General features: G+C 50.6%; 9 protein-coding genes across 9 annotated transcripts; 4 read left to right on the top strand and 5 right to left on the bottom strand.

Moving 5' to 3' along the window:
• Positions 1 to 652: 652 nt before the first annotated feature.
• PENARI_c011G11947 (WD40 repeat domain-containing protein) lies at positions 653 to 2299 on the bottom strand (the record flags this gene model as incomplete). The annotated part of the gene is made up of 3 exons (XM_022632759.1): positions 653 to 1492; positions 1549 to 1712; positions 1771 to 2299. 3 exons carry the CDS (start codon positions 2297 to 2299, stop codon positions 653 to 655), a joined length of 1533 nt encoding a protein of 510 aa, XP_022487530.1.
• A 926-nt stretch (positions 2300 to 3225) lies between these two features.
• On the top strand, positions 3226 to 4704 carry PENARI_c011G01028 (inositol phosphosphingolipid phospholipase; the record flags this gene model as incomplete). The annotated part of the gene is made up of 1 exon (XM_022632488.1): positions 3226 to 4704. One exon carries the CDS (start codon positions 3226 to 3228, stop codon positions 4702 to 4704), a length of 1479 nt encoding a protein of 492 aa, XP_022487653.1.
• A 329-nt stretch (positions 4705 to 5033) lies between these two features.
• thiA (thiamine thiazole synthase) lies at positions 5034 to 6081 on the bottom strand (the record flags this gene model as incomplete). Its single annotated transcript, XM_022632676.1, has 2 exons — positions 5034 to 5680; positions 5739 to 6081. 2 exons carry the CDS (start codon positions 6079 to 6081, stop codon positions 5034 to 5036), a joined length of 990 nt encoding a protein of 329 aa, XP_022487460.1.
• A 2181-nt stretch (positions 6082 to 8262) lies between these two features.
• PENARI_c011G01508 (putative MFS transporter) lies at positions 8263 to 10162 on the bottom strand (the record flags this gene model as incomplete). The annotated part of the gene is made up of 6 exons (XM_022632504.1): positions 8263 to 8573; positions 8703 to 9030; positions 9087 to 9558; positions 9614 to 9778; positions 9821 to 9876; positions 10010 to 10162. The coding sequence occupies 6 exons, from the start codon at positions 10160 to 10162 to the stop codon at positions 8263 to 8265; spliced, it is 1485 nt and encodes a 494-aa protein (XP_022487569.1).
• A 749-nt stretch (positions 10163 to 10911) lies between these two features.
• On the top strand, positions 10912 to 12930 carry PENARI_c011G09187 (uncharacterized protein; the record flags this gene model as incomplete). The annotated part of the gene is made up of 3 exons (XM_022632696.1): positions 10912 to 10947; positions 11036 to 11296; positions 11362 to 12930. 3 exons carry the CDS (start codon positions 10912 to 10914, stop codon positions 12928 to 12930), a joined length of 1866 nt encoding a protein of 621 aa, XP_022487538.1.
• A 2305-nt stretch (positions 12931 to 15235) lies between these two features.
• pre2 (proteasome core particle subunit beta 5) lies at positions 15236 to 16562 on the top strand (the record flags this gene model as incomplete). The annotated part of the gene is made up of 6 exons (XM_022632511.1): positions 15236 to 15367; positions 15554 to 15661; positions 15739 to 15894; positions 15958 to 16006; positions 16060 to 16169; positions 16227 to 16562. 6 exons carry the CDS (start codon positions 15236 to 15238, stop codon positions 16560 to 16562), a joined length of 891 nt encoding a protein of 296 aa, XP_022487394.1.
• Positions 16563 to 16733: 171 nt separating this feature from the next.
• PENARI_c011G04232 (Zn(II)2Cys6 transcription factor) lies at positions 16734 to 18191 on the bottom strand (the record flags this gene model as incomplete). Its single annotated transcript, XM_022632568.1, has 1 exon — positions 16734 to 18191. One exon carries the CDS (start codon positions 18189 to 18191, stop codon positions 16734 to 16736), a length of 1458 nt encoding a protein of 485 aa, XP_022487609.1.
• Positions 18192 to 18556: 365 nt separating this feature from the next.
• Positions 18557 to 20293, bottom strand: PENARI_c011G09268 (glycoside hydrolase family 13 protein; the record flags this gene model as incomplete). The annotated part of the gene is made up of 1 exon (XM_022632699.1): positions 18557 to 20293. The coding sequence occupies one exon, from the start codon at positions 20291 to 20293 to the stop codon at positions 18557 to 18559; it is 1737 nt and encodes a 578-aa protein (XP_022487664.1).
• Positions 20294 to 21147: 854 nt separating this feature from the next.
• Positions 21148 to 22782, top strand: PENARI_c011G10932 (uncharacterized protein; the record flags this gene model as incomplete). The annotated part of the gene is made up of 1 exon (XM_022632735.1): positions 21148 to 22782. One exon carries the CDS (start codon positions 21148 to 21150, stop codon positions 22780 to 22782), a length of 1635 nt encoding a protein of 544 aa, XP_022487595.1.
• Positions 22783 to 23029: the final 247 nt, after the last annotated feature.

Raw genomic sequence — 23029 nt, 5'->3', positions numbered from 1 at the left:
GGAGACCCAAAATAGCACTAGAGTAATGGCAGAAAAGCCAACTGTGTGCCGCCTTGTTACACCGCCTGTTATATCGCAATCACGCCAAGGCTCGCAACTTGATATGCCCCTTCCTAGGCAGCTTGCTATCATGGGACCTGAGGACCTGGAGAAGCTGAATAACGCCTAAGACGACCGAGAAGTCGCATCGTCAACAGGCTGAGATAAGGTGGGGCCCAAACTATAGGGGCTCTGCATGAACCATGGTTGAACGGATACTTCTAGTGCTCAGGTTGCTGTATAGAACTTGTTATTTCCGACATCTAGCATGGTATACCATTGAAGGAGATAGGGATACTCAAGCCAAAGGGGGTTCAGCTGGAAGGTAATCAGAGAATTCTCGGCGTGCCCATTCCTATACCAAGCTATGCTCCATTCATGTTGGAAGGTAGAATATGGTAGAATATTCAATTCGCTCAATGTATCTCACAAATTGCAATGCAATGCAGATTCCAATCATAATCTTCAGTAAGAGCCTTAGACCGAAAGACAGATGGATAAACAAATGGTCCATTAGAGGACTACTCCAGACACCGGGGTATTTTCCTTTTCCCGAAAAGCCAGCCGCCATGCACAAAGAAAGAAAATCGTTAGAGAAATCACAAAGATAAGCTCATGTCATCGTCACATCCTCCGCCGGAGTGGCGGCGGCAGAGGGCAGGCCAGAGGCATCAGTCATAGCATTGTCACCATCTGCGTCATCCGTAGGGTGGTCGTCCCGCATGTTAGAGTCGGCCGAAGCTGCATCCTCCTCTCCAGGCTGCGAGCCATCTTCGGACACCTCCTCAAACAAACGAACCGTTTTGTCCATTCCACAACTCACAATCATACGCTTGCCATTCAAAGTGCCAGCGTGGACACCGAGAACAACTCCTTCATGAACATCGATGCGCTGTAGGATTTGCTTGCTCACAATATCCCAGAATATGATAGCGCCATCCTCGCTGCCGCTGACAGCGAATGCCAGAGGCGGTTCATACTTGATGTTGGGTGATCCATAGAGACCAAAGCATCCGGACAAGCTATACTTGTTGTTGACATGTCCCTGGAAGGTCTTAATAACGCGGCTCTCGAGATAACTCCACATGCGGATACAGCCATCCAGAGTCCAGGCCAGAACATAGTGACCATTGGGAGAGAACTTCACACATGTAGCAGGAGGGTTGTCTTCCATCACCAGAGTACGGAGACACTGGCCACTGATAGTGTCCCAGATACGAATGAGGCCATCCAGGGCGCATGAAACGATAAGAGTTCCGTCGTGTACAACATCAATACCAGCAACAGGGTCGGAGTGAGCTGGGAGAGAGCGCATAACTGATCCTCGGCGCACATCCCACATAAATACAGCTTCATCATAGGAACCGCTAACAAGAATGTTTCCCTTGGGGGTAAATGCAATTTGATACACATAGTTGTGGTGGCCACTGAAGATCCGAGGGTGCGCCCTGAGCTGTATGAGAACATTAGTGTGAGTTCCAAGGAAGAATCGCGAAAGAGATTTCTTACAGTCTTGACATTCCAGAAACGAATTGTCTTATCATCGCTACCAGTCGCGATCCATTGGCCATCCGGGGTCCAAGCAAGAGTCGAGATACCTGCAAGATGTCCTTCAAAGGTGTGTATAAGTCTGCCAGTAGCAGTGTCCCAGACCTTGAGATCCGAATCGGCACCTGACACGCGAAGGTCAATCCATTGTTTCCGCAGTCGGGCGAGTATAATGCAACATACCTGCACTCGCGATCATACTGCAATCCGGCGAGAATTGAACAGCAGACACTCCACGGATATGACCGCGCATAACAAACTTCTCCTTGTAGTTTAAATGGTCGGGCTTGGGAGGGACCGGGGGAGGGACCGGGGTAGCAGAACGGTCAGACCAGGCGTCAGTGTCGCCGGGAGCCTCTTGCTCGTTGGAGCTTTCCATATCTTCATCAACAGGCTCCCCCGAACTTCCCTGGGATTCGCTGTCGCGGCGGGTATGGCGATTGACGGGTGAACGGCTGCGGCGACGGCTGCGCGAAGTGCGCCAGTACTCATTGGCGTCAACAGCCAGCTCATCGGTGCTCTCAGAATCGCTGTAGCGGCGGTCCTGCTGCTGGGGGCGCTGCGGAGTGAACCCCTTATGAATGGTCCAACTAGCTCTGCGGCGCTCGGCTTCATCATGCTCGGAGCCCGCGGCGAGTTCATCAGAGGACGATTCAGCGGGAGAGATGGCGCGAGGGTTGCGACGCCGAGGAGCAGACCTGGATTTGTCCATTTTGAGTGATTGATGCTCAGCGCATCAAACAATAGATGCGAGTCGAGGCAGTGTTGAAAGCAATTGCTTCGCGTTGCGATGGAAAGAAAATCGTTTGAACGCGTGGTGCCTAATAGGAAGGCGGTAGAGATATTGCCAGTGGGCGGTGGGAATATGGGCTGTATCAGATTGCGTCATAGGGAACTATAAGTCACTGGAAGTGACCTATAGAGACTTGGACAACCTCAATGCTGGAGATAAGGAAGGAAAGACCTGAAGTGTAGGTTATTCCTTGAAGCCTTTATGTCAGGAGCTGGTGCTGCTTGGAATATAGAAATCTTGCATCAGGTCACTTTAACCTTCACTTTAACCACTTTAGTTGTCTTAAGGGCATCGCCAACGACTTTCAAGAATGAAAGAAAAGTAAGGGAATGAGCTATTGTTTCCCATAAAAATCATCTATCGAGACCTGAAGTCCATAGAACTGTGCCAAAAATGGTATTTCAGTTCGGCAAGCTTGGTCACTTTGGACAAGACGTATGATTGATGTGCAAAGGAACCCCATTAATCATGAGAAAGAAGCAAGCATTTTTCATGTGCAGCAATCTGTACTCATGGCCATATCACGGCAGTATTTCTTTCACTCTTATCTTGGGTGTACGGTCTTAGGTCGACGAGGCCTCAAAATATACCGAGATGCGAATCCTATGCAGTCATGATATTGCCAGTTGACATCCAGGTATGATCCCTGATGCTAAATGTAGAATATTGATAACAACAATATTTACACGGGTATGATTTGTCTATTAAAATGACATCTAGGACTTGAATCCATTTCTATACACCACATCACATGACCGTCACGCTCAAGACCAAAATTACATCATGCCGAGTCAACAACTTTATACTCGACAACGTCAAGCTCACCACGGTCAATTTCAGGCCCAATGGCCCCAAATATTCCCTCCGAGGCTCCTTCCAGCATTCGCCTCCTCACCCTCAACTGCTGGGGCCTCAAGTACATCGCCAAGTACCGCAATGAACGCATGTCAGAGATCGGACGGCAGCTGGCAATAGCCAGCCCGCCGCCGGAGATAGTCGGACTACAGGAATGTTGGACACAGGAGGACTTCGAAAGCATTCGCGACCAGACTCGACACATCCTACCATACGGAAAATTCTATTACGGGGGCATATTTGGCGCAGGTCTGGCCATTCTGTCAAAATGGCCGATTGAGGAGAGCAGCATGTTTGGGTACCCATTGAACGGTCGACCAACAGCGTTCTTCCGGGGAGACTGGTTCGTTGGAAAAGGCGTCGCAAGCGCGAGAATTCGATTCGGCCCCGGTACTGCAGATGTGGCAGAAGTGTTCTGTACACATTTGCATGCCCCGTACGAGCGCGAACCGAACGACTCCTATCTGTGCCACCGGACCGCGCAGGCATGGGAGATTTCAAAACTAATGCGCGGTGCTGCCGAACGTGGTCACCTTGTCGTTGGTCTAGGCGACTTTAATATGCTGCCCTCTTCTTTCGCCCATCGCCTCATTACAGCCCAGAGCCCCGTTCGTGACGTCTGGCGCGAGCTCCACCCAGACTCTTCCCTCGCAGCAGCAATCGATCCTATCGAAAAGGCGCGAAACCTGCCTGTTCCTACCGCGGAGTTCAACATCACCGAGAATGGAGCCACCTGCGACGGCTCCTACAACACCTGGCGCTGGTCCGAGCCCATGCGCAAGCGTCTTGCCAAGGGCGAGGAGATTGTCATTGACAAAGACACCCCAGATCCTCGCGGAAAGCGTCTCGACTACATCTTCGTCGGTGATGGTGGCTACCCACCTGCCTTCCCGCCCTCTCGCTGGTCCGTCGAGTCAGCCCATATCGCCATGACCCAGCGTCATCCTACATTAGGCTGTTCACTGAGCGACCACTTCGCTGTCGAGGCCGTCATTACTCGATCTTCGAACACCTACCCTCCCTCCCACTCGGGTGATGATATGCCAACTGATCCCGATTCTCCAGCCCTCCACAAAACAACTTCAAAACAAGTCTCCCCCAATGCCGCCCTCTCCCCAGACACATATGACCATATCATTGATATGACCCACAAATATGTACGCCGCGAACGGTCTCAACGCCGCTGGCGTATGGCGCATTTCCTTGCCTCTATTGTGATTTCCATTGGATGCATGGTCGGTGTCTGGTGGGTTGGCAACCGCACATACATTGGTTTCATCCTCATTCTAGTAAGCACACTCAACTTCGGTGCTGGAATCTTGGATGGTTTGATTGGCGGTCTGTTCATGTCGAGTGAATTGCGTGCTTTGAAGGAGTTCGAATGGGAGGTGAGGAATGCGAGGAGCTTGGTGGTTGCTGCTGAGGGCGGTGCTGGCTCGGGAGACACAGAGAGCAAGAAGGACGATTGATCGACGTACTCACTTTTTGCGTCATAAAAGCAGAGACGGATTGTGCTACATGCTGTACCCGATATTTATATGTTAATACTCTTTACGAAGTGTGTGTATTATATTCCAGCCAGTTGCACTGCGAATGGCCAAAACTAATCTAATGTTGAAACAAGCCATCTAGTTAGTTATTACTTTCTACATTTGAAAAGGTTGTACACAAACGAGTGTGGAGTGCATTTGCTAAGTAGTCATCATCATCAAAGCTAAATGAACGTCCACCGATACCATAGTCATTAAAAGCAAGCTGAAAGAACCAAACGAGTGGATCAACACGAGAAAGTGCGATTTTACTCAGCACACTCGCGCTTGCGGGTGTCGAAGACCTTCAAGGTCTCCTCGGCAGCCTTAACACCGCTCATAACCATGGCACCGAAAGTAGGGCCCATGCGGTTGAAACCGTCGATCTCAGACAGCTCCATACCACCAATGATGAGACCCTTAGTGACCTCACGTGTGTTCTTGACAATCGCGTCCTCAGCGGCGTTCATGTCAAGACCACGCATGCCACCGAGCTTCTCGATGGAGTTCATGGAGACCAGACGCTTGGCACAGAAAGCACCGAATGGGCCGTCGTGGCCGGTGGTGCTGACGATGATGGGGGCGTTGATGGTGTTGGGGTCCATGCAGGAGTGGTCGTCGTGGTGGAGAGTGACGAGAGTCCAGTTGACGACGACACCGGCGAGACGGACGTTGTCGCCGTCACGGCGGGTGATCAGGTCCTCAACGCAAGTGGCGTTGAAGAGCTTGACGTTGGGGAAGGACAGGACCTTCGACAGAAGAGTCGAGGTGAACTGGGCGGCGTGCTTGACGACCACGAAGTTGGGGTTGTTGGGCTCCTCCTCGAAGGGGACACCGAGCTCAGTCAAGAAAGCATCGGCGGGTCGGCGGAGGACCATTGCGGAGAAGAGCTGGCCACCCAACCAGGCACCACCACCTATGATGGATGTTAGTTGTGGTCGATAGGGGTTTGCTTCCACTAAGGAAAGACTAACCAGGTGACACGGAGGCCTCCAGAATGGCAATCTTCAGGTCCGGACGGGCCTTGGCCAGCACGTAGGCAGTGCTCAGACCACAGGAACCAGCACCGACGATGACAACATCGCTCTCGGCATAGTTATCAAGGTCCTGGAAGTAACGCCGAGTCATGGCGCGCGAGACTTGGCTCTCGCGGATAGGAGCGAACTTGAACTCATCCCATTTGCCGCCGAACTGTTCCAGAAGCTTTGACTGGCCCTGACCGGTCAAGGTTGTGGTCACTGTCTGGGGGACGTTGACCTTACCCTTGATGCCGGTAGGGGCAACAGCGGGCTCAAAGATAGCAGCGGGAGGAGACATAATGGGTTAGGGATCAAGTCGAAGTTTTGACTTCAAGGTTTAGTTAGTTTCGCTACTCGAGGTGGGGGAAGAAGGGAAGAGTCATGATCCTTTCGCTGGTATTATCCAGATCAAGTTGACGCCGTATAATCTCAGAACGAACCCGCACCGATGATGTACCTGTTCATCTAGGCAAGACCTAGACGAACAGATGCACCACCGATACAGGAACGAACACCGGCCCATGCCCAAGAGTTACCTGAGATACCTTGATCCCTAAGGGATAACGTGCCCAGCCAAAGAGTATCCATGGCTCCCAAAGGAAGGGCAGTATGTACTTGTCCGTTTGGGATCTATATGAAAGTCAGCTGTGAAGAAGAGAGAACAAGTAAAGGGCGGATAGTTACTGTTGTAGTTTGTCAAGATGAATTGATGATGGGAAAGAAAAAGAAAGAGAAAGACGAGGAGGGGTAGCACAACTTTATATAGCAGGCAGTTCGACCCCACCATCGTAACGTCATACAGAGAGTATCGAGGTATTTCCCGTTTCGTGTTGGTCGCTCGCCGCTTTTTGCTCTGCGTAGCCTTGGGCACAAGCGAGATCCTAACCCTAACTTCCTTCAGTAACCCAAGTATTCCTCCCTCTTTTGTATATCTCTCTAGATTGCAATTTATATAAATGACAACGATGAAATAGCGATGAAACAGCGATGAATGGGACTTTTACCTCTAGTGTGACATCTATGGTCGCACACTTGAGTAACGCTAAATCATATCCGAGCATGCCACAGGTATGTCACTATCATAGCACCTTGATGGATATACGGTAGCTTCAGGTGTCTTAATGATCGAGAAACTTGCACATGCAGGCAGCGCCATCCACCGGGCAATTCAGGCTTCCACTTTGTATCAAACACGATCAAGATCAACAATACGGGAATGTACAACTGAGCGGTAGTGAGCTTTAAGTGAGACCGAGAGAAAAATAGCTACGTGGATTGGCCGTGCAAAATTGCCCAAACCATTTTGACTCGAAGAATCGACTCCCTTCAAGTTGCTTCAACCTTTACTTACACGAAGATTGAACACGCAGGGAAAACCCAGCCGTGGAAGAGATTCCGAAAGCCCGCATTCGATGGCTAGCGTAGGGCAGCTCCACGAAACAGGAGCTAGTTTGCGGCTGAGAGGGAGCAGACAGTTGTCGGCTTGCCTTCCAGTATGTTGTTTTGGCTGATAGGTCGACGCCCCTCCCAGATGGCATCTAGTCGTGGTACACCCATAAGTCGACCAGAAGGTACTGTGTTGTAGAGCATTAAGACGAAAGAGCAGTGTCTTCTGATTCGGAGTAAAGAGAGGTGGATTGGAAAGGCATGTATATAGTTTGTTGGCCTTCCATCATCCGAGCTCAAAATTTCCTTATATACAACACAAGCACTTCCACGATATATTACTGATCCACACTACTTCATCAGAGTATAGACGCTCACAATGTAGTAGGCACAGCATAGCCCTAAGTCTATAAAGGCCTAGTTAGACAGTTCTGAGATCTACCCAAGCCCCAAAAGCGGCAGCAGATATAATACAAAAAAATACAACCAAGTGTATTAAGTTGACAATCCGACTCTCCCCGCCGGTGAGCTTCGAAAGAAATGCAGATCGAACCGCATAATGACGTTCCTAACCGTTCTGGCTCTGTTTTGCCCTCACTGTGAGTGGACCGGGGCAGAAGGCTCCGGTCGCTCTGCCCCCACGGGCCGAAGTACGGAGTACAGTATCAGGTTTGTGGACAGCAAACATGGTTAGGAACACGGCACCATGCTCTTAGATATATATAAACTCAATTGATTCACAGCTCTAATTCCTCGTGAGATCGACAATGTCAAGTCTGTACAGGTATAGATGTTGCGCTTACTGGCGGGCGATCGCGGAGGCCAAGGCAAACCTTAAAGTAGAGCAAATTAGACGATCCACTTGGAATAATTTCTGTTACGCCTAGATCGGAGGGCATCGGAGAGTCAGCTTGTTAGGGAAGCAGATTTACAATTGTACAAACTGTACATATGACCTTGTTTAGCGTTGAAAATCTAGTGAGCTTCCTGACATCATACAAATCATCAATGCTTCAAGCAGGGGTATATATGTAGATATCCTATCAAATACGAGGAACCACTGGAACCCATTACAGGATCCCTGTACTCCAAATCACAACACGTAACGGTAATTAGCACCGTAATTGTCCTCCGCAACGGCATCCACCGATTTCGCCGAGGCTTCCTCGATGCGGGGCCCATACTTCTTGTCAAGGCGTTTGTTCTCCCACACAAGGAGAACACGCAGACACAAAGCTAGAATTGTGGTGAAGAACATGAACGCTGCGCAGATCGCCATGCCCTTGATAAACCGCGGAGCCTCCTCATCTGGGAAGATGTTTGTTCCCAAGAAGGGGCCACATTGCCCAACTATATTGAGCAGAATGATGCCTCCTCCGCGGCGAGTATCGGAGCCTTGATTGTCTTAATTGATTCCGTCAGTTGATTTGTTCGTAAGTCTTTGTTCCGAAGGAAATTGAGTGCCTTAGGCACCAACCCATGAGAGACAGCATCTCTGGGAGGAACCTTGGAAAAGAGAGAAGGATGACTCACTCAAAACCCATGGCAAGATATTGGCAATCGAGGGGAAAATCCCACAGGCCGCTAGGAAGACACCAAAATAGCGGACGCCCACTGATGTGCACGTAGCGCAGAGGATATACCCCACGCCGCCAACCAGTGATAACACAGCGATCGTGAGTCCACGTTGCTGAAGACGATCCGCCATCCAAGTTGTCGCGATCGTCACCAGGAATGATGCAAAGAACGGAGGGGCGGTGAGACCCTGAGCATTGATCGCTGTAAAGCCCATCTCCCTTAGGATAGTGGGCAAGAACACGGGCAGGGAAGAGAAGCTGACGTTACAGCTGAAGTACATCAACTAGTTATTATTAGCACACGATACTCAATTCCGCAAAAGATAAGCTTTCCACTCACCGCTGTAAGCCATGCTTTCATATCGAGAAGCGTTTCAGCCAATTCCTTCCATTGAACCTTGCCCTCGCGATCTGGTTGACCAGACTGCTGCAGTGAACGAGCACGAGCAACAATCTTCTCTTCCGCGGTAAGAAACTTGGCATCCAGCGGACTATCCGGTACATAAAACCAAGCCAAAACGGCAGCAGCGCAGACTGGGGCACCCTCGACCAAGAATAGCAACCGCCAATTAGCCAGTGAAGCATGGCCCGAGGTGATCCCGTAGGCCAAAGCACCCGCGAATGTATTAGCCAGCGGAGCCGCCGACAAGAACATACCGCATCGCAGACCCAGCTCATGGCGACGATAGAAGAATGATAGTAGGTATGGTACACCGGGACCGAAGCCGGCCTCGAAGGCGCCCATCAGGAACCGGAGGGCCATCATGCCTTGCCAATTCTTTACTGCTGCCTGGCATGTTGCGACCAAACCCCTATCATCGCATCGTTAGTTCAAAGATTCACCCGTCTCCGTTTCTGGAGGCATACCAGGAGAACACGACAAAGGCTGCCCATTGGTGCGGCTTGACGATCTTCCACATCAGAGCTTGAAATTCAAAGGCTGTGTATGAGATGTAGAAGATTGTTAAGAGCCATGCGTAGCTCTTCCCCGTTAGACCTAGGTCCTCTTCCATGCCGGCGATTTTTGCATTGCTACACATCCATCAGTCAGTCTTTCGCTCTTCGGGTTCTTACTTCTGGGACATAGTAAACGAACCCGATATTGCTTCGATCGAGGAATGCGAGAAGATCTAGAAAGCAGAGTGTAAGTTAGCAGCTAATTTCAATTGACCAGCCGTCTCCTCGGCAATATTTTCTTGGAGCTTGGAAAGCCATACAGAAAAATCCCATCAAAGTAGGAACGCGCAAGTCCAATTTCCTCACCACTCGGCGCTCTAGCTCCGGATCGATGGTTGGGATATCGATAGTGGCAGTAGGCGGTTTCTCCACATGGGCTGGTACAGTGGTTTTCTCAATATCTTCATCGGGTGCCGTCTGGATAACGTCCTCGGGCACCTCACTCTTCCCGAACGCCATTGTGATATACTATAGGGGGGTTGCGCAGAAGACAGATGAAAGAACTTAGGGAGAACCGGGAGAAATAGCAATGTAGACTTATTGTATGCGGGGTGTGTGTGGGAAAAAGCCCATGATCGGCAGCGTCGCATCGCATGGCTGGTTGGAGTACTGCAGTGATTGGATGAGGCACGAACTAGAGATGATTATTGGCCGCACCGGCACTTGGACAAGCCCTGATCTTCCGAGGTGAAGTGGAGAATGGGGAGAATGCGGAGGAATTGGCAAAGCTTAGGTGGAGCTGAGTCACTTCTCACGAACTTGACGACTTTTCTCTTTGCCCTGTGTGTCTTTTCAGATGCCTTTTTCCTATAGAAATTGCATAGATATGTTTAAAAGTTCATTGTGGCTTCCCTTTTCTCTTAGCTAGAACTATGCCCAAGTCGATTGATATGATAAGAGGTCATTTGAGACGGTCCGCTAAACAGACCACACTTAGTAGAGCAATAAGAGCAATACTTACCACAATACTCTATAACTTAGAATGGATCATATTAACTTGTGCGTGAAGCTGGGACGTAGATCGGCGCCTGAATAATTAGGTGTTAAGCGGTTTAGGTCTATATCACGTGCCGTATCAAAAATCTCCCGCGTCAGGTCGCGTTGTCCGAACCTCTCCAGCTGCGCCTTCCATTCCATCCGCAATTCATTTGCCCACCCCGTTAAATTTAAAAAAATATCCTCTTGATTTGGGCAATCCGATCCTCAAGATGGATGACCCGGCCGCTCGCATCCCGGGGCAGCTGGTATGACTACCTCCCGTCCAACGCCAACACCCCATTGCGCAATTGGCCCAACATTCAAAGCTAACAATTATTGTCGCAACCATGATAGCTCCCTCATATGCACCTGATATCGCGCAACCGCTACCCTAGCATGCACATGATGCCCACGGAGACCGCTGTGGAGTATCTGACAAGCGCACCCAGGATATGCCAGACCCAGCCTATGCATTGGACCTTCCTGGAGGCTCCTCCTGATGGAACTGTCATGCTCACATGGCAGCCACTTGCCCACTTAGGCAATAACTTTGCCAGTGATGGATATGTCTGGGCTGATGCGGAGCAGGCCTTCACCTTCGAAGCTCGCGGCTATGTATGACGCTCTCCCCTGTGCACTTTTCACCCACTAGAGTCGCCTTCTAATGCCGCTGGACATAGACTGTCGAAATGTATCTCCAACGCTGCGGCCTCCACCCCCCGAATGAACCTATGGCCACCCATTGCCGTAAGCGCTACCGCATTACTTCATGCAAAGTTCCCAATGCTCCTCAGCCTGATCCATCGCTATGGATTGTTCACTACTCTCGCGCTGCGCCCACAGACCACATCCCTAGCAACCGGGTTCCAGTGACACCTCAGATTCAGGCCACCATGGCCCAGCGACGTTTCCTTCAAAGCCAGGGACAGCTGGCCCGCAAGGACTTTTTGCTCCATGATCGGAATAGCTGGCCGACTATCAATTTCCCACAGATGGCTCCGCAAGGTTTCGCTCAACCACAGGCTCCTTTCGTCAGTCATGCTCCCGCAAGACCTGGCTTCTATCCTCAGGGCCACCCAGGCGCAATGCCTGCTGGGGTTCCCGTAGCCAAAGGGCCGCGCGGACACCGCGCTCCTTCAGCTGCTATGGGCGCTGCAACTGCTGACTTTGCCATTGAAGATGAGGATGTGTCCAGTGGTGACGCAATGGATCTCTTAACACCCCGTGAAGTTAGTAAGATGCGTTACCAGCAACATCACGAGTGGATGGAAGAGATCTTCGCATCGCCCTATGCTATTACACAGATTACTCCCGTTTCGCTTGGTTTGGGTCGAAAGGGTGAGTTGGAGTCTCTGACAGCAGGCTTCTTCGATGCTCCTGTTGGAACATCTGGTGGCGAAGGCCAAGAGGCGGGCGACGGCCAGCCAGCCACCAAGATGGAGCCCGCCAAAGCCGAGGAATTTGCAGAGCGTGTTTCCAAGAAGGTTGCGGACATGACCGCCGAGATTGAAAAAATGAAGAAGCAACACGCGCGCCGGATGCAGCGCTTCAACCGCACTTCATTGCTCAAGGATGCTGAAATCCGCCTTCGGGAGTCTGCGGCTGACCCGGCTGAGAAGGGCCCGGAGATTTGGCGATTGGAGGGCCGGGTTGTTATTCCCACAGAAGAGGAAACTCCACAACTTGACTATGTCGAGGATAAGGCCAAGTATAAGGTTGATGACATTGTCCGGGAAGTCGAGACTGCCTGGAAGAAGCAGATCGTGTCTGAGCCCAAGGTCTCTTGTGTCGAAAAGGGTGGCTTGCTGGAAAAGATTGAGCCCGAGCACAAAGACGAACCTGACTCATTCACCAATGACATGGTCATGGACCACGACGATGCTCATCTTCTTAATCAATTTGGCAGTCCCGTTGTCGGTGGCCCAGGAATGTCCAGTGTCTCTGTCAACGGGCAACCAATTCCCGCAGGGATTTCAGCCGATATCGACATGGATCTGGGAGACCAACTCCATGGTGCTCCCAATGGCGAAAGCAACGAATGGGTGATGGTCAACGAGACGAAAGACCATGGTCCAGTGGGCGGAGAGTTCGACTTTACCAACATTGACAGCGCGGGTGATGCTTTGGCTGCCTACAGCGAACAGAACGATGGGCTTGATCTCCCTGATCTGGACAATTCGGCCTTCGGAGATGCATTCCATGCGTCCGACAATGAACATTCGCACAACCCTGATGCGGATGAAATTTAATAGACGGGCCAAGTATCTCTCGACTGAGGCGCTTTTTTAATGAATGATTCCGCGGATCATGAATCTTTCAGGTGTTGCGGGTTCTATCTATTCAACTGCGGTTAAGGGGTTCGGATTCATGCAGGTTTCTTTGCTTTACGGTGTACAATAAGATTGCCCAAGCGGTCTTCCTATGGTTCTTCGAGTTTCCTTTTTTCTCGAGCTTGTGATAGGCGATGGGATTTTTAATCGATATATCCCTATTTTTATGATATTGCCCTTTCTTGATTTATAGTTCCTTTTTTCTTTTTTTTTGGGAATCTTGCATCTTGATAGCAAGGTTTCTCAATTATAGGGTGTCATCTATGTGTCTATAGACGGGGAAAACATGAAGGTGGCTTACTTCCAAATTAGGAAGGATCTGGTGGACTTCAGAGCTTAACGAATGCACACATCGTCATATCGAATCAAGTCATCTCTGGGGACCTCGAAAGTCCTGCCAATCGAAGTCTATGCTCCAATGCTCAAGATCAACGGCATCCATACCCCGGCTGGCACTTTGATATCGGGAAGCCGAGAGTGGAGTATGATGATCAGCCGATCAGTCGACTGATTCCAGACCCCTACTTCCCAGCTACTAGTTTGCAGTTAGCACTAAGCTCACCGATGTATGACACTATATGAAGCTGCAATCGGAAAAGATGTCAACTTCCGCCCATCCCGTCATGACGTCAACCGGGACTGTACTTCCTATGGTGAAGAAGGAATAGGGTTCGAGCATCGTCATCTATAGGAAAGCGCCTTTCTCACTTCTTCTCCTCTCACTTTCACTTCTACTTACCTCATATTCCACATAGGTACACCTCATTACTGAGTATTCTACAATGTAGGTCGTCCGCCATCTCTATACTCATCATAGCTAACAAGTCCAGGAACCGCAACATCTCATTCCGATCGCGCAAAGAACCCCCTGCCAACCGGCACCGGTTCAGATTCTCGACTTTCCGCGGGATGCAAGCGCCTGAGCTGAGCAAGAAGATGACCAAGCTGATCAAGAACGAGAACGCAGCCATCGGCGCCCACGAAGCCGCTAGCCGTGAGCGTAGCTCGATCGCCGGCCAGCTCTCTGAATGGGGCGAGGGCACTGAGGATGACAACATCTCTGACATTTCCGACAAGCTCGGCGTGTTGCTCGCGGAGATCGGCGAGCAGGAAGACGTCTTTGCGCAGAATCTCGAAGACTACCGCAGTATCTTGAAGCAGATCCGCGACATGGAAGCTTCCGTGCAGCCATCTCGCGACCAGCGCCAGAAGGTCACCGATGAGATCGCCAAGCTGAAGTACAAGGATCCTTCGAGCTCTCGTCTGGTCACGCTTGAGCATGAGCTTGTTCGGGCTGAGGCTCAGAACTTGGTTGCCGAGGCGCAGCTGTCCAATATCGTACGTTGATCATTCTGATATTCTTCTGTTTCATACAGTCAGATGGAAAGTACAATTGCTGACCACATTTCATCTGTAGACGAGACAAAAGCTGAAGGAGGCCTATGACATCCACCTCGCGGCTGTGATCGAGCGCTCTGAGAAGCAGACCATCCTTGCTCGCCATGCTCGTCGTCTCCTCAACTACATTGATGACAGCCCCGTTGTGCCTGGCGATGCGCGCCAAGCATACGTCCATGAGCTCGAGGCACGCCAGGTCCTCGAGGATGCTGAGAACGATCTCCGGGGATGGGAGCCCAGCGTTGAGCCCATCACTTCGTCGGCAGCCCGTGAGACTCGCGAAGACAGCTACAGTCATGCCAACGGACATAATGGCGTGGAAGAGCATGATCACGAATCGGAGGGTTTGGAGCACTCCTCTGCGGTGGAGAGCGGCGGTGTCACTGCCCCCGTGGAGAGCGGCGCACCACCAGCAAAGATGATGGTCGAGGCTGTTTAATGGACAGGCTCTCGAGATCCGGTCCAGTGGGCCACTGTTTAGTTGGACATACTGTAGCTGTTAAGCTGTGTAAAGTCAATTCTTCTCTGAGGTTGGGCACTCCGGTGCAAGGGTTTTCGGACTGGACATGCAATGGGACGATACTCAGGAAATATGCAAATTGTGTATGATAAGTAGCTTAGTTATTAATGAATTGTATCTTTCAAAGTTATTGTCTTATACTCCTCTTATGTTTTCTATAGTAAGGGTACCACGTGACCGCAGGCGCCAGAGTGACGCGGAAACCCAAGCTCCAGCGGAGCTTCAACCATCGCCGTCTCACCACACTCCCTTCGTCGTTCCAGCATCTTTTCTCTACCGTCTTGTTCCATCCCATTACAACACATCATGGATAAGCTCGTCGCCCAATATTCGCGCCCTCCCCATCAGAATGAGCTCTACAACGAGCAAGAACAGGAGGACTTCTCTGCGAGCGTCCCTCCTCTCTCGCTGAAGTTCTCCCTTCCTCCTGTCGACAACGTGAGTTACACATGAATCTGTGGCAGATCCTCTTTAGCTCAGATGGCGCTTCGATCGAGGGACGTTCCTCGGTCCTGACGTCAAGACAACCTGCGGCGCCAGTGCAGCTACGCCAGAGATTCACCAGCCGACCTTTCGTCATTGATACAAATGGAATACTGGACTAACTATTATTCCCTCATCTAGCGTTCCGCTTTCCTGCGTGCCATGACCGATGACCACTCCAACCCCAGCTGCCCCATCAAGCTCGCTCACGGAACAACAACTCTGGCTTTCCGATTCCAGGGTGGTATCGTACGTTTACCTCCGCTTCGATCATAATCGGTATCTGTGACTTTGAATATAGTTGTACTTACGTATATCCTGGATAGATTGTGTGCACCGATTCTCGAGCAACAGCCGGCAACTGGATTGCCAGTCAGACAGTCAAGAAGGTTATTCCCGTATCGCGGTTGAGCCGGGGTGAAGACAAGCCATCAAACGACCCAACGCCAGGTCTTCTGGGGACGATGGCTGGTGGTGCAGCTGTAAGTTAGGACTGAAGGTAACGACAAGTGATGGACTGGGCTGATGAGATTCGAAATTGCTAGGATTGTCAATATTGGTTGCGGTATCTGAGCCAGCAGTGCACTCTGCATGGTAAGCTGGAGCTTTGTCCTGTTGAAGAAGTAGGTTGCTGATGAGTTCCCTAGAAATTCGACACAAGCGCCGTATCACTGTTGCGGCTGCCTCGAAGATTCTCGCCAACCTCACCTACGCTTACAAGGGATACGGTCTTAGCATGGGAACCATGTTAGCAGGAGTACGTCGCATACACACATGGTAGTGAAACTGGACTCGGAGACTAACGATTTCCCAGGTGACGCCCCAAGAAGGACCCGCTCTCTACTACATCGACTCCGATGGTACCCGCCTCCCCGGTAACCTGTTCTGTGTTGGATCTGGTCAGACTTTCGCTTATGGTGTGCTGGATGCCGAGTACCGCTACGATTTGACTGAGGAGGAGGCATTGAACCTGGGACGCAGATCCATTCTGGCTGCTATGCACCGTGATGCCTACTCCGGTGGTTTCATTAACCTGTACCACGTCAAGGAAGAAGGATGGGTGCACCACGGCTTCGATGACATGAACCCTATCTTCTGGAAGACGAAGCTTGACAAGGGCGAGTTTTCCAACGTTACGTCTGAGCTGTGAGCGGGATGTGTGTAATATTGGTATCGATATGTCATTGAATTGGATTATGCTTAGGTTCACGGGTTTCAACTGTGCAGATAGACATGGATACATCTGCTCAATATCCCCGATCTTTATGCTAAATAGAAGTAGCCCTGCTTCCTGCTTTCTGCCAGCAACTCAACACCTCAGCTAAACAGCCAACTGCGAAGCAACCTCGATATGCGAGAACCTCGCCCGAATCACCCGAAACTTATCCAACAGAATATTCTTCGACATAACCTGCAAATTATGAAAGGAAAGAACAACCCCCTGCATGAAAACAATATCATCAATGCGACAAGTGGTCTCCTCACGCGTGGCCTGCGGAACATGAATAACCACATCAGCAATAGTATTAATAATCTCCAACAACTTGCTAATCATCGACGAGCCATGCACGCGAATAGTATTCTGCGAGATCTTCGTCAAAAACCTTCTCAGCTGACTAGACAACTGCAATGGCATCTCAAGCTCCAAAGAAGGACAAGAAGCATGACTAGACAACAAACAATTCGACATAGCCATCTGCCACAACAAAGTGCGCATCCATTGCCTCGTAACAACAAGATCAGCCTGCTGCAACTCAGACAACGTCGAAACCTCAAGTTCCCACAACGCATCATCAAGCTCACGATGTTTCGCCTCAACCCAAGAAGCTGTAACCCGCGACCGATCCCCGATCCAAAGACTAATAAACGAGGCATCAAGCATACAAAAAGTCTTGATAACCTGCGTCCAGCCCTGCTGAATCCCACTGCCCAGCCCAAGCTCAACAGAAAGCGGATCTTCCTCGGGGAACTGCGCGTGTGGCGGGAGCGTCACCGGCGAGAAGTATACTATCGACATGAAGCGCTCATGGATGAAACATTGCCAGTAGAGACGTTGGCGGCGGGCGCGCTCTGTTATGTCCAGGTCGGAGAGGGTGCTTGCTTTGTCTACGCCTAGGATTTGGATCATGCTTATTGCTTCGCGGAGGTAGAAGAAGCCTAGGTCGTATTGGCCTAGGCTCATGGCGCACATTTGGATGAAGATGCTTGTCATGGCGCGTAGGATTGAGGGACGGAAGCCTATTACGAGGGGTTGTTGGGTTTCGACGGATTGGCGTAGTAGTTCGGTGATTTGGGTTGAGGTTGACGTTGAGGGTGTTAGTGTGGATTGAGATTGAGATGCGCGTGTTAGGTCCAGTGTTACTGCAGTAAAGGCGTAGACGAAAGCTGCATGTTCTCTTTCCGTGTCCATTTTGCTGATTGAGTGGCGGACTTCCGTGTCGGTTATTATTGGGCTGAAGGGGTATACGTAGGTCATGTAGTCTGGGAGAAGACTTGAGAAGTATGAGGTTGGTAGGCGGGAGGTTGGTAGGCGGGAGGTCGTCAGGGGCAGTAGTGGTGTCCGAGTTGTGGATTTGGGTGTGCCACTTTTGTATTTTGATATCACTGTACCTCGGCGGAGAGCATGTTTTCTTGATCGCGCCGAGTGATTCTCTGTGTAGGTGCAGAGGAGATCCAGGTGTTCACATTGTTGGCAGCGGTGTTGGCCATTACAACGGACTTTACGGCGATTGCAGGCATCGCATGCTTTGGGCACGCGCTGAGATGTCGGACTGGCCATGAATATCTGTATGTTCCGGAGATTTGAGGTGAAGATGATTCTCCCCCGCGTTTGATGTTGATGTCTTGGCGTTTAATACTCTTTTGGCGTAGTTCGGGGCCTCCGCAAGTATGTTCCATGTGAGTTGAAGTGATCCAATCAGGATGGCATATCGCTTATTAAGGCTTGGAATGGACTTACTAGTTCATGTATGTAGGATCATTCTTGTCCTAGTCAAATCATTGTGGGAAATAGCGTGGTCTGTTCATGTGGGAGGTATATAGATCGAGATATTCGTTTGCATCTATCCATGCCAATCAGCTATAATTTGTATGACAATCTAGTCCCATGTGTAGCTATGTAACCTAACTGCAGTGTATCCAGCCCTAAATCAAAATAACTCTTCCCTCAAACGCCTGCAATTCCTCACTAGGACCCTCTACATTGCCAACCAACAACTTCCAGTTATCACCCTTCAGTGTATCCGGTTTTTCAAACTTCTGTACTTTGTCCGAGAAGTTCAAAACAACCAATAGGCTCGTGTTCAGACCCTTCTTGGAATATGTAAAGACGTTCTGGTTCGGCTCGTCGAGAATCTCAAACTCTCCAAAGACCATAGCGTCGGCATACTCCTTGCGTAGTCTAGTCATCTGTTTCCAGAACGATAGAACAGAAGCATCATCCGTCTCCTGCAATTTCACATTGAGCTCTGGATAATTGTCGTGCGGGCGCATCCACGGCTTTGCCGAGGAAGAAGGCGAAAAGCCTGCGTTGGCGTCGGCACTCCATTGCATGGGAAGTCGAGAGTGATCTCGAGCCAGATGCTGCAGAGAAGCCATCGCGTTTTCCAATTCTACGGGGTCGTTATTCGTAATCTTGCTGGTCATCTGATAATAGTTGGTACTATCGATGTCTTTGTACTCGTCAATTGTCCATTCTTTGGGGGCGTTGACCATTCCAATCTCCTGGCCCTGGTATATAAATTGAGTACCAGAAAGAGTGCTTTGCATCATGGCTAGCATCTTGGCAGAACGAACCCTTAGCTCAGGTGTCTTGTCAGAACCAAAGCGAGTGACAGAGCGGCCTTGGTCGTGGTTTTCCATAAACACCGTAGTCCAGGCATCGGTGCCTTTGATGATATCTTGGGTGCTCTTCACGGCTGATTTCAAGTCTCGCAGTGTCCAGCCAGGGAACGTGGTTAAGAATTTATAGTCCTTGCCCATACCCAGATCCACTAGGTCAAATTGGAAGACCATACTCAATTGCTTCTCAGCTGCTGAGACGTATCGAAGTACGCCATCCAGAGTATGCGTATTGGGACACTCGCCAACAGTCATGGCATCATACTTGGAAAGGACATCGTTCATCTCACGGAGATACTCATGAATGCGAGGACCATTGCAGAACTGCGAGAAAGCAACCTGCGTGTCGGATTTCGGATCAAGAACCGGCGCATCACCAAGACCCGGCTGCTTGCTGTACATATTGACCGTGTCGACGCGGAAGCCATCCACGCCTTTCTTCAACCAGAACTCCATCGCAGACTCATAGATCGCCCGACGAGTCACGGCATTCTCCCAGTTGACATCAGGTTGCTCAACACAAAAGAGGTGGAGGTAATATTCCTCCGTAGTCTCATCCCATTCCCACGCACTACCACCGAAGATACTGCGCCAGTTATTCGGGGGCTGACGCTTGCCGTTGGCATCATACTTGGCCGGCTTCCAGATATACCAGTCACGCTTTGGATTTGTCTTTGAAGAACGGGATTCTTGGAACCATTTGTGTTGGTCTGAGGTGTGGTTGACCACTAAGTCAAGAATTATATGGAGTCCTCGCTCGTGGCATGCATCGATGAGAACTTCCATATCTTCCACGGTACCGTAGGGCTCATACACCTTCTCGTAGTCGGCGACATCATAGCCCATATCAATCTGGGGACTGTCGTACATGGGACATAGCCAGATCACATCGACACCAAGACTTGTGATGTAGTCAAGGGATGAGATGATGCCTGGGATGTCGCCGATGCCATCATTGTTGGAATCTTTAAAGCTGGCAGGGTAGATCTGGTAGATAATAGCGTTTTTCCACCACTTTTCGCCCACTCTTGCTGGAGACATGGTTTTCGGAGGCGAAGAGATGAAAAGGAGAACAGAAGAAGACGGTTGAATTGGGGAAGAAATAGCTGTACAATGAAAGGGCAGGTATGCTATATACCCCCACGAGAACCCGTTTTAGCTAATCAGGGCACCATGGACGGTCGAGTCCTGAGCCCTGTGAGAGCTCATACTGTAGGGAGGGCGTATACTGTAATTGACTCGATGTCGGGCCGAGTTGGCGAATCTGTTCCACCCGAGTGCATGTGGGGGTGCTTATCAGGCGAATAGGGGGTGGTGAGTCTTGGAGCTGGTGAGTATCCCCGAGGTTGCTCCAGAAGTATACCAAAGTCATGAGAACTCTTCACGCTCTTCACGCTCTCACCATCACACGAATAAGTTCACATCCTCAACTCTGCAGGATAAGAGGGGAAAAGGCGCATGTCGGCCCGACTCCTTGCCAATGAGGCGGCGCTATATGCCGTGTCTCTCTAGCCCCTTTGGGAGAAGTTGCAGCCCTCAACTCAAGACAAAACACCAAATGGCCACAATTTAGCAATGTGTCTGTTTTCTGGTCTCTCCGGCCCGACACCAGTCCAATCATGCAGTTCCCTTACAGTCCGAAAATCCGGGGTCAGTGGGCGGATCACCCCGAACAATCTGGGGAAAACTTTCTCCACGCCACCGGCCTCGCTTGAAAAGGGATTTCGGTATGCAACCAATGGCGTCCCCGGTCTATCCTCGCTCAGTATGGACAGCCCCCCCGGGAAACCCTTCGCAAACTTGCGTATAAATTCCCATGGACGCCCACACGAACAAATTATGTTCTATTCCATCTCAATAGCCAGTGACACAAAATTACCATTGAGAATCCAACAATGGCCTCTGAAAAGGTAGCCATGGCCGAACATGTCGAGAAAGGCAGCAACTCAATCGACCATGCAACCCATCCAGAGGTCAACCAGACCGACCTCAAAACCAGCAATGAAGCCCACGCAGTGATCGAAAAAGAACACAACATGACCCCCTGGCAAGCCCTAAGGATCTACCCCAAAGCCGTCGGCTGGTCCCTCCTCCTATCCTGCGCCATCATCATGGAAGGCTACGACGTAGTCCTCCTGGGCTCATTCCTCGGCTTTCCAGCCTTCAATGAGAAATACGGAAACCTCATGTCAGACGGGTCATACGGACTCGCCGCGTCCTGGCAAGCAGGCCTAAACAACGCCATGGCATGCGGCCAAATCATCGGCCTCTTCCTCAACGGCATTGTCTCCGAACGCTACGGCTACCGCAAAACCTTAATGGCCTGCCTCGCCGCGACAGTCGGCTTCGTCTTCATCCTTTTCTTCGCGCCGAACATTTCTACTCTTGTCGCTGGCGAGCTCCTCATGGGTATCCCCCTCGGCGTCTACCAAACTCTCACGGTAACCTACGCCTCGGAAGTCTGCCCCGTCTCTCTGCGCGCTTATCTGACCACATACGTCAACCTATGCTGGGTCTTCGGCCAGCTCATCGCAAGTGGCGTGCTCAAAGGCCTAGCTACACGTACAGACCAATGGGCCTACCGCATCCCCTTCGCCATCCAATGGATCTGGCCCGTCCCAATCTTCATCGGTGTCTACCTCGCGCCTGAGAGTCCATGGTGGCTAGTCCGCAAGGACAGACGCGAAGACGCGGTGAAGTCTCTGAAGCGTCTTACCAGAGCCAATAGCCCTGGCTTCAGCGCCGAGGAAACAGTCTCGATGATCATCTACACCAACGCCCTGGAGAAGCGCGTCGAGACTGGTACCTCCTACCTAGACTGTTTCAAGGGGATCGACCGCCGCCGCACGGAAATCGCATGCTGTGTCTGGGCGGCGCAGAGTCTCTGCGGCGCGGGACTAATGGGCTACTCAACCGTCTTCTACCAACGCGCAGGATTGGCAGTTTCGCAGTCGTTCACGATGTCCCTCGTGCAATACGCTATCGGAGTAATTGGAACACTCAGTTCATGGGTATTGATGACCTACCTGGGTCGACGCACACTCTACGTCGGGGGGTTAGGCCTTCTAACAGTCGTCCTGTTAGTAATCGGCTTCGTGTCAATTGCACGATCGACGCCGGCGATATCCTGGGCGACGGGCTCGATGCTACTCGTCTATACATTTATCTACGACTCGACTGTTGGACCAGTCTGTTTCTCACTTGTATCTGAGATGCCGTCGTCCAGACTGCGGACGAAGTCGATTGTTTTGGCAAGGAATGTGTATAACATTCTCAATCTTGTGACTGGGATTATTATCCCTTATATGCTTAATGTTGATGCTTGGAATTGGAGGGGGAAGTCTGGGTTCTTCTGGGGCGCTTTGTGTATTATCTGTCTTGTTTGGTCGTTCTTTAGGCTTCCAGAGCCTAAGGGGCGTTCTTATGCCGAGTTGGACATTCTGTTTGAGAATCGCGTTCCTACTAGGCAGTTTGCTACGGCTAAGACTGGGTTGGTTCAGGAGGATCTTAAGGAGGAGGCGTCTGTTTGAGATTATAGTTTGTTGGGATTAGTATACTGGATATAGTATTCGCCATATCAATTGATGATCTGTCTTGTTTTAATACAACAGGGTTCATAAATTTGTATGCAGTGCCACTGACGAAGTTTTGGGCAGTACACGAAAGCCGCGAAGCGAGGATACCGTTTCATGCGTCTGTTCGACCTACTTTAGCCTCTCTTTTTTTTCGCCTCTTTTTTGCTCATTTCGAATGCCTCAGGTTCATCATGTAGGTATT

Source organism: Penicillium arizonense (assembly GCF_001773325.1).
Source record: "Penicillium arizonense strain CBS 141311 chromosome Unknown PENARI_contig011, whole genome shotgun sequence".
Classification (NCBI taxonomy): domain Eukaryota; kingdom Fungi; phylum Ascomycota; class Eurotiomycetes; order Eurotiales; family Aspergillaceae; genus Penicillium; species Penicillium arizonense.
Note: the sequence above shows the minus strand (reverse complement) of the source record. Positions and strands in the feature narration are given on the sequence as shown.